This window comes from Labrus bergylta, chromosome 17 (genome assembly GCF_963930695.1).
Source record: "Labrus bergylta chromosome 17, fLabBer1.1, whole genome shotgun sequence".
Lineage (NCBI taxonomy): Eukaryota > Metazoa > Chordata > Actinopteri > Labriformes > Labridae > Labrus > Labrus bergylta.
The window spans coordinates 14,289,362-14,307,173 of record NC_089211.1 but is presented as its reverse complement, the minus strand read 5'-3'; the positions used below and the strand labels follow the sequence as shown (position 1 = coordinate 14,307,173).

General features: G+C 40.5%; 1 protein-coding gene across 4 annotated transcripts in view; it reads right to left on the bottom strand.

The window, feature by feature from the left end:
- The window catches only part of LOC109981152 (mediator complex subunit 13L), an 81,402-nt gene that overhangs the window by 12,718 nt on the left and 50,872 nt on the right, over positions 1–17,812 (bottom strand). For all 4 annotated transcript variants that reach the window (XM_065965372.1, XM_065965373.1, XM_020629812.3 and 1 more), the window contains exons 4-13: positions 16,539–16,622; positions 5,565–5,710; positions 4,707–4,913; positions 3,523–3,687; positions 3,039–3,195; positions 2,832–2,936; positions 1,777–2,433; positions 1,334–1,547; positions 409–490; positions 161–282 (exon numbers count right to left, since the gene is read on the bottom strand). In XM_065965372.1, the coding sequence (XP_065821444.1) occupies positions 161–282; positions 409–490; positions 1,334–1,547; positions 1,777–2,433; positions 2,832–2,936; positions 3,039–3,195; positions 3,523–3,687; positions 4,707–4,913; positions 5,565–5,710; positions 16,539–16,622 (1,939 nt within the window). The remainder of the gene's footprint in view (positions 1–160; positions 283–408; positions 491–1,333; positions 1,548–1,776; positions 2,434–2,831; positions 2,937–3,038; positions 3,196–3,522; positions 3,688–4,706; positions 4,914–5,564; positions 5,711–16,538; positions 16,623–17,812) is intronic.

Sequence of the window (17,812 nt, the reverse complement as noted above, 5' to 3'; positions counted from 1 at the left end):
TAATTTAACACAATATGTTCCGCTTCGGGAATATGACAGTATTGACATGGATAAAGAAAATATGTGATATGATAAAGAAGGTACAAACATGCAGATTCTTAAAAAGGCAAAAAAAAAAATATATGTGGAACACAAAAGTATGTAAATGATGACAACTCACCCCCAACTCATCCTCGTCTTCATCAAATATGTTATCCAGATCAGAGATGTTCACCACCAGATCTTTCTCTCTGGTCAGAGAAGGGTTTGCTTTGGCAGCTCCGTCATCCTGACTTGAGTCATCTGAAACAAAAACCAAAAACATTAGGACAATGGCTACAAATTACCCATGAATCATAGAAGTGAAAGATTTGGACTCGAGTCAAACTACACTAGGAAATGGATATGATGCACTGTAGATGGTGGCACCTGATTTTGGAGCAGAGTTAAAAATGGACATGGCGTCTTTCCCATCAGGCAGTGCTCCATTGCTGGTGATTTCTTCTCCCTGCTGGATAAATTACAGGAAAAATTGTATTTAGTTCAAGTACAGTCTCATATTTTCAAAGGTTTAAAGCTAGGAGCTCTCATTTAAGACAAAAAAAGACTTAGTGTGTATAGTGCTGCTGTTGACAAGCAAAATGTACACAAAAAGAACTCAGTACACATAGAAGCTGCAATTTTCACAAATAACACAATGTCTTGTATTTTTTTAATTAAAGAGTATTCATTTGACCCCTGAGGGTTTTTTGGCCACTTCAAGGCAGCAGAGATGGGCTGTGAACATAAAACTTACAGTTAATAAAGCCAACAGATCTACCACCAGTTACACATCCAATAGATATAGAGCAATATTCAAACTATTTGGAGTCTTCCTCCATTGGCCACTTAAAAAATGCGAGTAGTCCAATATGAACTCTCCTTTAATTCATTAGATTATTTTTCTATTTACTTTATTAATCCCAGAAGGCAAATTCAGGTTTAAGCTGACAATGAGAAACACACATAGGCCCAAAATACAACATGAACAAACAGAATTCTATGTATATGCATCAATGCATGAATGGAGAGATATGTCAAAGAGAGGGCGCTGAACACAGGGTGGCCTGTCTTGCTTCAGGGCACCATAGCAGTACTATGGCAGGCCGAGTCCCTACGTAGGGAGCTAACTGCAGCCTGCACTGTTTCGAGGCTCTAACAACCTCTGTGACAGATTAAATAAAAGTAATAAAGTTGTAAGGCTGGATCAATAAATCATAACAATTAGCTCTCTCCTGATACAAGTTACATGGTCCTTATTTCAGAAAAAAAGCTATTATTGCATTGTGTTTTTAAACAGAGCGTGATCTCTTACCTTGACCTTCTTGCTGGGCTCTCGCCCCTGACCCTTTAACCTCTTGGAGGTGGAGAAAGTGTACTCAATGTCTCCTTCCTTAAAGTCATATGGATCGTCCCCTGGCTCCCTCAGAGCCTCGATACCGGGCTGCTGGTAGAGGCCCAATGTGTGAATGTGGTCCTTCACCCTCTCCTCTGAGATTTTAAATCTCTTGTGAGTCTGTGTATACAGTCTGGTGGAGACAAAAGACAGAAAAACACAAGTGTTGTAGTTGGAGCTTGTTCTATCTGTATTCTTTTTTTGCGTCCCCATACCGTATCTTTCATTTCATATCTGCAAAATAAAACCCAGAAACTCTGAGGAGAATTATAAGAAGGCATGAATCCTTTTATCCATATTCTTAGCTACGTCCCCCTCCCTTTCCTAACTTATACCCTTCTGTTGTTGTTTCTCTTTCCCACCTCTTTAGCGGCGCTCCCTCTGCGGCTGTATCCGTCTTCAGTTCCTCTGACTTATCAGCGGGAATTTCGGGGGGTCTGCAGTCAGTCTTATCAGTTCGGGGAGTTCTAAAGCCTCTCCACCAGCCACCCCCACTCTCCCGCTGCCTGAGAAGGGCTGTATATACCGCCGTCTCGCTGGTTATCAGCCCCATCCCTGAAGCCCCATCCTGGCAAACAGACATATCCACAGGCCCATCGAGCACCTCTTGGTCCTGCACTCTCGGGTGTGGGCTTAACGTGGGTGGAAGTGGAGACATTGGTGAATGAAGAAGGGACTCAGAGGCTTTTCTGCTGTTTGAAAGTGGTTTGGGAAATTTACAGCTTGGCAGAGCAGCCAGTGGCTCCAAGGGGGGCTCAAGAGCTACAAGACCTCCAAGCTGGGGCCCTCCTGTTGAGTCCTGCTCGAGAGGGGTCTCCTGCGTGATGGAGACGCGGTGGTGAAAGGGGATGGTGGCCGGCCTCTTGGACTGTTTGTCTGCCTTCTCTGTCTTGTCGCTGGTCTTGTGTTTGGGCAGGGAAGCGGGGTATGAAGACGGGCCTGAGGACTGAGGGGGGTTGGCACTGGTCTGAGGGTTGGCAGTGGATGTGGTGGACATATTCTGCTTCTGCTGCTTCAACCTGGAAGAAAATCAAATAAGTAAAAACAAAAAAAAAAACATCATGAGAATACTCTACAGGGCCTATTTCAGGAGAGAATTTCACAATAATTAGTCTTTGAGTTGCAAAAACTTTTCATGTTTTTTTTGTATTTCCCATTTTTTCCTAGAATTTCTGCAGTTTTTCTTTCCTGAAAAGAATACGTCTTCAGTTTTATTCCATTTTACACCTAACTGTGTTTTACAAGAACGTATCGTATGTTGTAAATAAAAAGATCCCTAGGCATAGTCATAATTGTAGCATGTCTTCAAGATATCTTAATGTAAAAATGCCCTTTGTAATAAACATTACAACACATCGCAGATGCTGTAAACACAAATGTAATGCTGAGCTGAGCAGCTTGCACGCAGCTCTGGTACCTGGAGCAGCTGCAGGACGATCTCACTCCCAGATCGTTGAAGTCCCACGTAGTCACCCCGTTTGGCACCTCTTTCTTCGGTGTGGCATCAGTTGGATGATTGTGTCTACAGGGACAAAGAAACAGATCTATGAGGTCAGCGGCTCTCCTGCGTCACTGCTCCTCAGTTATAATCACGGCAAACACATCCAGCAGCGGTTGAACTTACACATAATGTGGCTGGTTGAGATAGCACTCCTTCCAGGCTTGGTGCACTACCTGACAGGTTAGCTTCTTCCCAGAATGCTTTGGGCTGATGCTGGGGATCCCGATGCTGCTGTCTGGTGTGAGGACGCTGGAGACGGAGGTCACAAAGCCGCTGTCCGCTGAAAGGTGGAGGTTGAGACAGAGGCACGACTCAGCACAGGATTTTAAGGAAGTAGTTCACAGATTGTTTATTGCATTGGCGTCGCCTGAGCTCTGATTTAAATGCTAATGTCTGCATGCATAATAAAAATAGCAACATTTTTTCAAACTGACTTACTGATAGGTAAAAGGTTTTCAAATGTCCCAATTCGTCAAAGCAGCTTAGATGACTTAACTATAAGTAAAATATGTTCTGGCGTATTTGGTAATAAAACTAAATGTTTTGTACAAACTGAAAGTCTAACCAGATATTGATGAATAGTGATATAATTGTACGTATGTGTTACCTGAGCAGGGCTGCTGTGGGGATGTGGGTGGTGTGAGCGGCACACAGCAGTGGTTCGGCTCCCTGTGGAGGCCCTGAGCTGCAGGAACAGGTGGAGGCTGCTCCACTGGGAGGTCCCCCTGGGCGATCAGAACCAAAGCAGCTGGGTAGGTCATCCGTACACCTCCTGAGAAGATGAAATAGAAGGGCATTATTCACTTTAGGATAAGGAGATGGAGCTCATTTTTTACAGCATGGGTTATTGTACTGTTAAAACTCTAGCTAGCACTATTTGCAGGAGTCAGATAAATCCAGAAAATAAGCTGTAAAGTATTAGGAATGCAATTGTTCCTTATCCATTAATGTAATCACACACTTTCTATCTCTCTCTCTGCTCATATAAAACAAATGATCTTTATTCTCGTCATACCCATTCCCTTACTATCATTGCAAACCGACTTTCCTTTGCAGAAGCTGCTATCCAAAGGAGTTTTGATTATAATCAGGTCAAACCAACGCTGTGGGATCAGGCTGATTAGACAAAGCTATTAGAATAACTCCCCGGGGCTTTTACCTCCACTTCCCTTTTCTTCTCTGTCTGTCTTTCCTGCTCTCTCCTTCCTTTTATACATTTCCCCTTTTTTTTTTTTTCAACTCTGCACTGAAAGATGATCACCGCAGTCAGAGTAAACATTTATAACACACACTCCAATAATCCCTTTGTGAATGCAGACATTCAAATCTAGACTAAAGATATTCTAAAAGTGAAATTATAGAATTCCTTCATGATTATTTTAAGAACCCTGAACATTTACAAATCAAAGAAAAAATCACATTTAGTAGATAATTGAGATTCACTAATGAGTTCAATAAAAAAAAAATTAAAAAAGAGCTTTATAGTTAAGGTTTAAGGAAAAATAAATCTGTAAAAATGTGTTTTTCTTTGAACTTACTTAAACTTAAATACGTTTCATTCCTTTTTTTTTTTTTAAAGCAATTTCCTGTGTGGTCATTTTGCAGCCCTTGAGTAAAAATAATACATCTTATATAACATGCATGCATATGAATGGTTTTCAGCGTGACTTGACCCTAAACAAATGTAGACTAAAATGTTTTCCATGAGGCATTTGATATTGTGAGACATATTCTTCCCATTCAATACTCTCTTAGAAATTAGAAAAAAAAACATGTTGACTTTTTCCTTACCTACTATGACCTCGACTGCCACGTGACGGTTGCTATCATAAGCACGGCTTCCTTCCTCTTTCTCCTTTTCTCTGCTCTCCTCTTTCTGCTGTAGTACCATCGGGTAAAAGTAGCTCCACTCCTCCATCAGCTTGCGCGTCGCTGGATCGCTCATCTTAAAGGCCTGACCTGTGAGAGTGCCGCTCAGGCCGTACGGACTCAGGATCACTGCAGAGGGAAACAAAGAGACATTGCAAAGCTGAAAGATACACATCGAAGAGGTTCCCTCAACTTTTTCACCAAAACCTGATAGAAAATGATATGATTGGCTGCAGTTCAGTTTAAACTGGTTTCAAGTTTGCAAATGCTTAAATAGATTATATAACCGCCATACAATCACAAACTGTATCAAGTTGCAGTGTTGGATTTGTCCTTTAATCAAACAAGGAACGTATGCATAGTTTACTGTAGATTCTTTATTTCATTATATTCTATAATTATCTTAACCACAATTATCACTTTCCAATTTCAGCTAAATTTCTCATTTGTCCCTTATTATGTGACATTTTTCAAATATGAACTAGGACAGTCAATTATCAGTAATAGAAATCCAATGATTAAATGTGTAATAGCCTAACACTCACAGGCGTCAGTTGTCTTCATTAAAAAGATTTGGCACACTTCATTTTGTTGAAACTTCTTACAAACTTTAATATTGCAAGACCAATGTGTTAATAGAGCGGCAAAATAGAGTGGCAATTCCAATTTTTAACTTAAAGTAAATCCATGGCAAAATGAATGATCGCACATGTTGTTCAGAGTATGTTTTTCTTCATTGTCTATAAAAACCAAACTACCTGCATGAGTTTGTGTTGTTACCTTGTACTGGAGTGACGGAGGTCTGTGCCAGCTCGATGTGGTGCTCTGTGACGTGGTGCGCAGGTTGGTGCTGGGCGATCTCCACACTGGTGCACACATTGCTCTCCCCGTGGAGGAAGAAGGAGAAGGAGCAGGAGAGGTGCTCACTGGGGACAGAAAACAGGTGAAGTTTTTTAGTGAATGAGATCACAGTAGAGCCGGTACAAGTATGTGCTGGTATATAGCTCCTCTTTGTGTACAGCAACAGATCTCTGTGTCCAATTTCATAACAAGGACATGTGCATTTACCTCTACAAATGTAATTAAACTGAGATTTAAATGGAACCAAATCTACATTTGATTATGTTAAACTTGAGATTAAATAAACCCATAAATCTAATTTATTGGAGAAAAATGTTCAGGCCTAGACGTGACAGATGATGAGTGCTTTCCTCCAACAGCAATTTAAAGAACACTCTCAAAGCCTGGCCTCGCTCACATTGATCATCTTCATCGTTCCCCCACACAGGCTCCTTATTGCAGGTATAAATCCTCATTTGCTTATGACTGATTGTGTTGGCCACATGTTTACATATGCAGCGCTCTCTTTATTACACAGCTGAGACACAGTCCATCATGCATTGCTCTTTTTTTTTTCTTTTCTTTTTTCTTTTTTTTAATCACATAGGAGTGATTGTTGCGGCCTTTTTGCAATCCATACAGCAGTGGGCAGGCTGGACATCATTAACTACAAAGACGGCTTCACTGATGTATTCTCCTAATCTATAAATGTATCAGACTGACAATAAAGTCAGCAGGTACGGTAATCTCCATGTGATTACCCCGCTGCCCACGCAATAGCTCCTTCTTCCCTGAGGGAGCCGGACCTCCATTGGAGCTGAAATGAATCATCAAATTCAATAAGAGAAAAAAGAGGACAGCTCTATGGTCACTCATTGGCAGAACTGAAGACAGTCTTGAGGGGGTAAAATATCTCGCGGCAATGACCATAACCGCCCCCAGGTGGCGCCAAGTACAACCCAAGGAGAGAGTAGGCATTTTTGTCTGCTTCATAAACATTCTAGATATTCTCACAGTTAAATACACAACAAACAAACAAAATGCACACACGTCTGCACAATTACAGCAGGATATGCGAAGCTCAAATGCATCAAATGTGCATGTTAAGATCACACATTTATTTAAATATACTAAATGTTTTTAGTGATTATGCACTTTTTCCTATAATGCATGAGGTGGTGTTGTTTAAGCTACCTAACAGTCATTTAGCTGTGGAGTGGCTTTCCACCTAAAGGCCTTCTTTATCATTATTATTTTCATATTGTACACTGCATTGTATACAGTTTCAGGATTATTTGATGCATACTTTTGAGTTAAATTATTTAAGAGGTCATTTAGGGCTTGATTCTGCACGCCATATGACCTCTCCCTACTTGGGTTCTATATCAATTTGTTTTAAAATTCTTCCTTCTCTTCTTGGCTAACATTCATGGTATCTAAGCTAACCGGGCTATGTGTCTGTGAATGTATTTCCTGGTACATTCTCTATTATACCAGTGTTTACCTCCACAGGTTTGTTTTAGTATAAAACACAGTATCCAATATATTTTATTGTTAACACTGTTTTAGATGTACTAAAGTGAGATGAATATTTGTGTACTGTGTTGTTTGGTAATTCATCTCTTTGTCTACTCAAATTTGTGTGTAATAATTAATGTATCTAAATTAGAGAGCTCTTTATTTAATCATCTTTGTTTATTCTACAGAGGGCTTTCAGTGTGTAGTGTTACAGTTTTAAGAAGTGAATGACTCTATGACAGTCTTTCCTGATAGGTGTGGGAGCTTTTTTTTTTTAAAGGAAGTGTGACTAGTGCTGTTCTGATCTTGTTGATGACAGATAACCACTTCAGCATGCTGGTTGCCACTGCACTAAATAACTAAATGAGAGGACTACTGTGAGTCACCAGGTTTTGTTATGTTGTGGCCTGAATTGTTCCTTTACGCCAAAGTTTCAGCTGCAAGCATTGAAACATTGCTTTTCCATGCGCACCCCTCACAAACATACACAGCACGAGCCTATATCATCTCTACGATCCACATCCCTACAACAAATGTTCAAATGTTTTCAATGAGACTGCCCTCCAACTTTGTCCTCAGTGCATCATTACAGCATATGAAGAGCTATTTATAGCCGCACATGGAAGCTCAAGAGAACAGCTGCAAGTCAAGAGCACCAGTTGAGCTAACTGCCATGCACAATATGCACAAATAATTTACACAGAGGACGTTTAACCAGGGTATTGAAAAGCATAAAGCTGCTCTAATTGTTCTCTGAGTTTGCACTGATTCCTCATAAAATAATCTACCTATATAATGACGGACTAACTGGCTGAATGATTTATACATTGCATGTGTTTCTCTGTGTTAAGCTCTCAGTTTGCAACCCTGCACGGATTAAATAAGTCTGTGAAATGAAGCATCCATTAGAGTTTATTTCCCTCCTGTGTTGATAATTCTCTTTATATTGTTATTGTATATTTTTATGAGGTGTGTGTGCACTGATCGGGACTGATGTGTGCACAAAAAACATGACTCCCTTAACGCCGCTCGTAAAACTGTAGCTCGAGCCAATAGCAGGGCTATTGGAAATCATCTCTTCTTCATGCATCCTCTAACAACAGAATTTGTGGTTGGATTGATACTCAGGTGGGATCAATGTGAGCTGAAAAATATCATATTATTAGTTTGATTCATAAAAATAAATACCTACAAAAAAGCCCAAATAAGGCTACAGATGGAAATAGTCGACTTGTGTAGAGAGGGACCTTCAATTGGAAAGTCATGTACAAATGATTAATACTGAAAGCAAAAAGTCGAGCCGATGACTGATGTGTAACAATTATGATCTAAGCTCTATTACAGCTGCAATAAAGTGCAATTAAATGCAAGTCAGGCAAAAGCAGAAGTACAAAAAGAGCATCAAACTGCAGCCTGACGCAGCTGGAAGATTGATGCTCCCTGTCCTTTTACAAAGGGCATTTTTCTGCACAGTAAGCGGGTGTGAGTGTGTGGACACACTGGGCTTCTTGCATCCTCAGGGACATTTGTGCAGTCGGCAAAGCGTGTGTGTGTGTGTGTGTGTGTGTGTGTGTGTGTGTGTGTGTGTGTGTGTGTGTGTGTGTGTGTGAAAACAGTGGACAGGGTTGCGAGGCAGCTGTGTGTGCTGCCTGGGCTGCATGAGTACAGGTATTAATAAATGAAGAGGAGTGATGGCTGAGACTCGCCTCAGGGCTGACAGTACTGGAGAGAGATAGAGAGAGAGGAGACGGAGAGGAGGATAGAGAAGGGAGGGGGAGATGGGTGAGGGGGATTATAAAAGGAAGTAAAAAGAAGAAGAGGAGGACGAGCAGTGTGGAATTAAACAACAGCAACGGAAGATTGAGACAAAGTGAGCACCAGAGGTAGAAAAATGACGGCAATGCACGAGGAAAAAGGGAAAATAGAAAGACGGAGAGGAAATTAAGAGGACAAGGAAAGAAAAAAATGAGGCGTGAGAGCAAAAAAAAAAAAAAAAAAAGAAAGTGTGAGAGGAAGAGGAGGAGGTGAATAATTCAGAGCCACACACTGCAATCGCTGCACACATATCGATGAGATCAGAGTTTTAATGGGTGGCTACTGAGCACAATTTTATGGTGAAATCAATCAAGGCATGTAGAGGCGGAGAACACACAGAAAGACACATTACTGTACGTGTGTGTGTGTGTGTGTGTGTGTGTGTGTGTGTGTGTGTGTGTGTGTGTGTGTGTGTGTGTGTGTGTGTGTGTGTGTGTCTTTCATTTGGGCCCAGACTAATATGACAGCATTAAGAGTGTGCTATCATTTGTATGCAAATGTGCATGCAGGGAGACACAGACGCACGCTCAAAAAAAGAAAAAGAAAAACACAGTAATCATGACATGTGCATATGCATGTTTTAACACCATCGCATGAAAAGAACAGCTATGTTTGGCTTGTGTGACAACATGTGTCACTTAATCTCATCACAATACAAACAGCCAGACCGCAGGAGAGCTGGTTAGTATCTGACATGCATCATGGACTTCACCCACATGAACCATGTGTGCACAATCCAAAACACTGTTATCTCAGTGGTTGGGAGCCTCCGTGTCTAACACAGCAGGAAAAGGAGTAAAAGAAGATTAGATTAAAGAAGATAATGAACAATAAACAGTGAAAAGAAGAAAAAAAACAGAATTTGCACAATTCAAAAAGGTTGTGTTTCGACTGTTTAGCAGCATCTAATCCCAGTTTGAGATATCATTTACTGCATCGCTTTTTTTTTTTCTTAAATTCCAGCAAATTTGAGAGATTAATCTCCCTAATCTGTTCCTTTAATACTCTCTCTTCCAGCACAACTATGAGTTATCTTTCTCCTTCTAGCTGCCTCACCCCTCCTACACACTCTGAACACACACACACTCTCTGATGCTCTGGTGTACGAGGATGTTTACACTCTTGTAAGCTCTTGTGAGCAGCATGTATACACAAGTTCTTCCATCACACTTGCACAATAAGTTTTATTCTATACAAGCAAATCCCACAGATCCATCAAACATGCACAATACTCCACAGGCTTATGCAGGTGTGTGTGTGTGTGTGTGTGTGTGTGTGTGTGCGCACACATGACGCACCAGTATTAACACAAGTGTAAGAGGGATGCAGTCAGCTTGATGTATTATTCAGGAGCCCCAAGTGGGTGGCTTTAGCCAGTGTTGCTATCACACTGCGTGCGTTCAAACTGTTTATTTGGATTCCGAATAAAATGATGCAACTACAAAGCACATATTTGAGTCTTTATGAGCACAGGCAGTGCAGGAAGTGTCAGCGTGTGCAAATGAAATTAGATTCTTGTCAGCCTTGAAAGACAGCTATATTATCGTCAGAATTACTTTTTTCAGCGGGCGATTCCCACACAGAAACTGCTGCCAAATGAAAGAGTCTAAGTTTCAAACCTCAAAAAACACAAAACATTGGAGCTATACCACCGACTTCACATCTGTCGTCCTGATTAACAAAAGGGATAGAATCTGTTGGTTGGTGGCTGCTGTGATGTATCGTCTCTCTCTCTATCTCTCTCTCTCTCTCTCTCTCTCTCTCTCTCTTTTTCTCAGTAGTTAAAATTAGAAAGACATAAAGTCTCCAGGGAGGCCTATAAGAAACATGCAGAAAACATATTTCAAAAGGGAAATATTTGGGCAATCCAAATATTTATGAATGAAAGGATGACACTTATTAACTTTTATCTTAACAATATGGCATAAATATCTCAGTATAAACCATATAAACATATCAGACTATTTGTAATTTCACTGCAGTATATTTTATATTTTTATAGCTGATGCTGCACGTCGTCGTCGTTTGAATCAGAAGATACTGGGATCCTTTATAGCAATGTTTCAGAAGCAGTAACACACGTCATCCTCGTCTCTTCCTGGATTCCAATGAATTCAAACCTAAACCCTCTTCTCTCCTTTCATTCTCACATTCCAACAGAATTTACATCTCATTGTAAAATTGCATTATTTTGATAGTGTGGTCTTGCTCGTGAAAAGATACTTAAGTTTGAATGAAGTGTATTTCCTATTGCTGTAGCAGATGAATAAAAAACAAAACATTGGAGTGCAAAGAGTGATAGAAACCATGAGAGAGATGTTTTCTACTTAATTGGTAACAATACGTATTTACTGGTTGAAGTGTGAAAAATTATTCATTCAAATTGAAGATTCATAATCAATCCTATAGCTCTAAAGTAAAACCCTTAAACCTCTTATCACAGACTCGTTCACAACTGGTCTTAATAAACCAGTCAGACAGTAATTTAGTCAGAGATCCCTAATTCAGTTATTTAACCTAATCATCAGTCTGCGAGTTCCCATCCATCACTTAGCTTCAATGGGCTCACTGTCAGTCACCTTTGTAACCAGTCAAATGATCAGCTTCTGATATAACCACTGTTAAACAATCTTCACACAAAACACATCTGGGATCATCTGGATTATCCTACACCATTCACCCCAAACAATTAAAGAAAGCACTGACTTTTGACTATGAATTGAATGTTTTAGATTAAGCATTAGAATCATGTCACGCAACACGTTACTTTGTTTGGGGAAAAAATGAAGAACAAAGGCTGAAAGAGTTACAAGCAGTTGTGACTGTTCTTAATCTCACTTATTGCAACTATTGCAAATAGCCGATATAAATCAAATTAGGTCATTAAAAACTACAACTTTATATTGTGGATTTAAGGATTATAGGCTACTTGATTGAATTTACAGATATTTCAGGTATAAAAGGACTCTTTACCACTTTGGATTCTGTCTTTCTTTCATATATCCATCCCCTTTACTTATTCGAGCAAATATGTGAACAAATAATCTTAGTGTAAGTCGATTACTGAAACAGCACATGTTCAGAATTTATACTGCTGGTAAAATGTGAAGAGATAAGAAACAAACAAATGTGAAAACAGAGGAAATGTTTTCTTTTTTGAGGAGAGGAGAGGAGAGGAGAGGAGAGGAAGAGGAGAGGAGAGGACAGGAGAGGACAGGAGAGGAGAGGAGAGGAGAGGAGAGGAGAGGAGAGGTGAGGTGAGGAGAGGAGAGGAGAGGAGAGGAGAGGAGAGCTGTGGTTTTTTAAAAAAGTACTTTGTGTCTCTTTTAAGTACCAGAGGGTTTCTCTGTTACACTGTATAAAATGAACATTATTTATGGATGAGTATGTGGTCATTAATGCAAATGAAAGCAGGTAGATGAACAAATATACTGTGTACTGTACTTGGCATGCATAGAACTGACTGAAGTAATGAGCAGGAGAGAGACTCTAATACATCCATTCAGCCGTCTATTGTAATGATTAATTTACGACCCCCCGCCTTCTCTGATCCCCACCTCCCTACATCTTCCCCGCGCCCCCCCCCCCCCCCCCCCCATACACCCGTCCCTGCTCTTCCTTTTTCCCTCCATTTTTCTCTGCATCCCTGTAACTCTCTCTTTTTCCCCTCAGCGTCTGATGCAATCCGTTACCAACACAGAGTGCAGCCTTCCTCTCATTGAGACACAAAGAGAGCACGAATATTGTGCTGAGAGAGGAGTCGGTGGGGGGGGGTGGAAGAGGAGGAGGAGGAGGAGGACTGGGAGGAGGAGGAGGAGGGTGAGTTTGGATGTGTCCTGGATGTGCCAATCCTCACCGTGCCCCCGGGACACACACGAGATAAACACCAGATAAGCCTGACAAAGACGACGGCGCCAAGGCTCAGGGGTTGGCACGGCTATAAGAGGGGCACGGCAGGATGTTTTGCGCCCCCTGTTGGTGATAAATGGCAAAAAGAGTGTGTGAAAAAAAGAGACAAAGGAGCTGGTTACAGCTGAGGCAGGAGGTCAGTGTATGCCTAACTGAGCAATGTTCCCTCGTGGCAGGAAAACACTGCCGGCCAGGGATCTGCAGGGGCTCTTGCTGCTCACACTGTCATTTGTGGGGCAATGCTATTCTGGGAACAAGGTGGTGTGTGTGTGTGTGTGTATGTGTGTGTGTGTGTGTGTGTGTGTGTGTGTGTGTGTGTGTGTGTGTGTGTGTGTGTGTGTGTGTGTGTGTGTGTGTGTGTGATGGCATGCATACTGGAAGCAAGCAGTGGAGATATAAGGCGGGAAAAATGTCATATTTCTCAGACAATGTATTACAAACGTACAGACTGCAGACAAACTTAAATAAGATTTCCTTTTCTTTGTGTCTACATATTCAAGAAGATTTTTTTTTTCCCTTCTCCCTCTCTCTGACTCTCTCTCTCTCTCCTTGCAGGATGTTCAATAATTCACAGACAGAAGAAGTCGGGGTTGGCTCAGCAGGGGGCGTACCAGCTGACAAGATGTTGGTATAGAGCTGTCAAAATGTGGAGGAATTACATGATGCACTAAAGAGGCACCACACACATGCAAATCTCTGCACTCACTCAAAGCGTGATTTCAGAAATTCTGCATTATGTTAGTGTGCATACATGACATACTGTACACAAAGTCAGGATGCAATGTATTCACACTTTTATACCTTCCATACAAACCTCACATGCTGATCTTTCAGCAAATCCTCCTGCTGCACTCTCAATATCTCGATAACTTTTAGATTTGATTATATTTGGTCGTTTAATTTTGGACTTATTTTCCCTATGAGGCAAAATCTTAGCTTTCAAACTGGATAATTAATAATCCACTCTCACTTATCGAACACTTGTCGGACAGAATCAGTAAAAGATGTTACAACTACAGGCGCTGATAGCCAAGTGGTTATTTTGAGCGCCCCATGTATGGAGACTGTACTCCACAGCGCGGCGGCCGCGGGTTCAAATCCATCCTTGGCCCTAAAGCTGCATATCATCCCCTACTCTCTCCTCCCAACGTTCCCTGTCTCTCTTCAGCTGTCCTATCTTATAAAGTCGAAAAGGCCACCAGAAAATATAAAATAAAAAGATGTTAAAACTAAACCAGTCATGTAAATTTAATCTGAGGTGACCATGGCCAGTGATGTCATAACAGTATATTCAGACACGTTGAGCCAACATAATGTACAAGCTTGCTGGATGTTTGACCATTTTAAATTCTGCAGCTACAGTTTCAATGCTGCTCTTTCTACAAGTCTATTAAATCTCCCATAAGAGCTCATTTAGGTGGAGACCTGGTGACTGTGGCGCTCTTAAGATATGATTCACATACTTTAAACTCGTGTCGTGTGGAGGCCTTTCATTCTCAGTCAAGTTTCTGAACATTTTCATTGAGTTTTTAAACCCATCAGCAGTTATCACAGAAGGCAAAATCACAGTCTTGACTCAAGTAGTACCAGTGTAAAAATTAAATAATGAATCAACATCTATATTGAAGTTAACGTGAAAAAGTGAAGTACTAGCAGTATAAAAAAGGCCTCTTAAGGACATTTCATCACCCTGTTTCTGTGCAGTGTATTGACCTCACCTTATGTTTGGGAGACCTTTAAGTCTAAAGTCAATTAAATAAAAATCTTAAATGAAACTAAAGATGATCTTGCTCAAAAGTGCAATTCAGATATCAATGTTTGCTGCTTCACTTTCATTCATACCTCAACAAACGATCTAGTAACTGTTCTTTCTGGACGCTTCTTTCCTGCGCTCCGCTTTCCTTCTCTTTTCTTTGATGTCTTACATCTTTAATGCCATTTTCGTAATGATACGTCTGTATGACACTGATAGATATTCAGAGAAACTGTCATAAAGATGCATTTTAGTTGAGAAATGTGAGAATGTTTTGAATTCGGGCTCACAATAATGCACAATACACACAATCAATAATTCATTTTAAAATGATCTAAGTTAAAGTGACAGCTTTGTTTTCTATGTAAGGAGTATATGTATTTGTTCAAATATATTAAATGAAACAGCTGTTGGAAAAATAAACCCCCAAGAAAAGCACAAATACCTGAAAACACTGCTTAAGCCTTTATACTTTGCACCAGCATCTGTTTATCACTTGTATCTGCAGAATAGTTTTCCTTGAGAGAGCACTAAGACACACACACATTAACAGTTACATCCGGGTTCTTTGCAGTATCCCTCAAACACTAAGCAACACAAGTGACACACAACCTCATGAGCTATCACACGGCGTGGCTCACTGAGGGGCATCCACCTGCAGCTCTGAACAGCTTAACATGTGTTGACAACTTTCTACAGCCAGTGCACTCCTTCATACACAGCAGATGAACAATAATGTAACCCTAACACATTAGTTTATGTATACCATTATTTCAAGTTTAAACTTAAATAAATGTAAATCCAAAACATTTTTTTTTCCTTCTCCACACCGATTCCATTACCTTGACTTAGGAGACAAGAATTGGCCAGCCCCGAGTACCCTCCAAAGTAAGATACATAATATTGGCATATACATAATAAGTGCTAACATTTTTTTAGCTTCTACTAACATTAACTAGCTCGACACCTTCGCTATGTGTTTACCTGAAACATTCTGCTTTTGGGAGGCTTATGGGTGAAGGTAATGAATCGGTGCATTGACTGGCATATTCTATATGGTTCTTGCTGTTTGTCAAAGCACTTTGTAAACCTGTGTTTTTAAAAGGTGCTATATAAATAAAGTTATTATTATTATTATTATTATATTCTGCTATATCCGAAACAGGATTTAAGTCTGTATTGGTGTCACAACCATATGGGCATCAGTATACCAGGGGGAAAAAAAGTGCAGAGATTTGACTGAGCTGACTTTTCCTCGACCACATTTTTGCCTTTCAAGGAAAGCCCTTCTACTGTAAATGTTAACCATTTCACAGCCAAGTGGATTCCCAGGAGCCGTTGATTTTAAAAAAGTATTTGTGTTAGCAATGTAAGGAATGTATCATCGTCACCAGCAGGAGAATCAGCAGTGGGCACACTGAGCTGTGAGAGAGCTCTGTAATGACTGCAGCAACAAGTTGAGCTACTGTCATCACACCCACCCCTCTTTCTTACTCGCTTTCAGTCTGTCTCCCACACTGCGTGCACATTTACACAGCGTGACACTCACACACACACACACACACACACACACACACACGCGCTCTCTCACACACGCATCCAAAGAGCCGTGAGAGCTCGACTCGCCTCTCACCTCTCACCACCATTCATTCACTGTCCTGCTTTTTAACAGTCTCACACACACACACACACGAGCAGCCGGTGGGACATCAAGGAGAGAAGGCTCGACAAATGCTGAATCACATGAACGCCTTCACACCACTCGGCTGTGTCACACTCTGACGTTCACACACACACACACACACACACACAAGGTCACACACATACTGTAGATGGAGACACTAAACATGCTGAAAAAAGTCCAATGACAATATCCCAGTGAGGCATGTGTGTGTAGGTGTGTTTAAAGCGCTACTCACCTGTTGCCCAGAGACTTTTCCTCCAGTTCATGTGGCTTGAAAAACCACTTCCCGATCCTCACGAAACCTTTATCCATCAAACATCTGCAGCGGGGAAAAAAAGGAAATCATAGAGGGGAAAGTTATTGATAAGATAAGTTGAAAAAGAACCAGAAACTGTAAAATAAAACTAAACTAAACGTATCTTCCTCATAAGAACAAAACTACATCTAGAAATGTAAAGGCTGTAGTTACAATTGCTTGTCATTTGGTGGTAAAGGCAGTGAAATCAATCATATTCTATTTTCTTAGAATAATAACCTTTTAAAAATCTGTTAAAAATGTCATTCATAATAACTTATTTCTGTCCCTGATATGATTTTCAAAGCTCATATGAGCAGAAAGTGTTTTCATATTTAGTTGATCTTGCATGGGTTGAATCGCTTCTTTTTTCTTAGCTTGAGCAAAAATGAGCAACGTTTGTGGAAAGAGGAAAATTGACTTTTAGATGATTTTTTTTGAGGATTCAATATTAATTTATTATGAATATTCTCTTTTCAAAATGTCTTTATTTTTTTTATTAAAGCTCCTGTGAGGACCTTCTGAGTTGTGTTAATTTAGGCGACCCCTTGGGATAAAACTGGAAAATGTGTCTTTTTGTTGATCTTTCTCTGTACAAATGTAAGAAGTGTTTTCTGACCTTTTCATTTTAACAGTCTAATTTGCCACTCGAACTAAATCCTTGAAAATAAAATAAAAAAGGCCCTCAAAATGTAGAAGGGAGGATGATATTTCAGAGCAATGTGTGAGACGTAAAGTTTATGACAAGTGCAAAAGGGAAAGTAATCTCCCCACTTATCTGCTTTCCCTTAAGTGGTTTACACTTTCACACATAGCTCTCCAAAACCTTTTTCAAAATGTGACACATCAAACACTCGTGCTCCCTATTTGGCTATCCCGCCATCTGTGCACATCTTCACCTCGTTTTGGCCTCTTTTTCCTGACAAAACTGGACACTGTCAGAACTCTGACTCCACTCTGTGAGCAGGTGCCAGAGAATTCCCCCGCTGGATCCTCTGACCCGGGTCGAGGAATTACTAAATGCATTCATGGCCTCTCCTGAGCTATCCGAAAGCTTTCAGTCTCCTCTACCATCTTTGGAGCATTCTTTTCATTGCCCTTTTTTTTTTTTCTTATCTTAAAGCTGATTACTCCCTGAAACAACTCATCTTATAAAAACATTACCCTAGAAACTGTATTTAATGTGGTCACACATAGCTGATTCCCAAAACCAC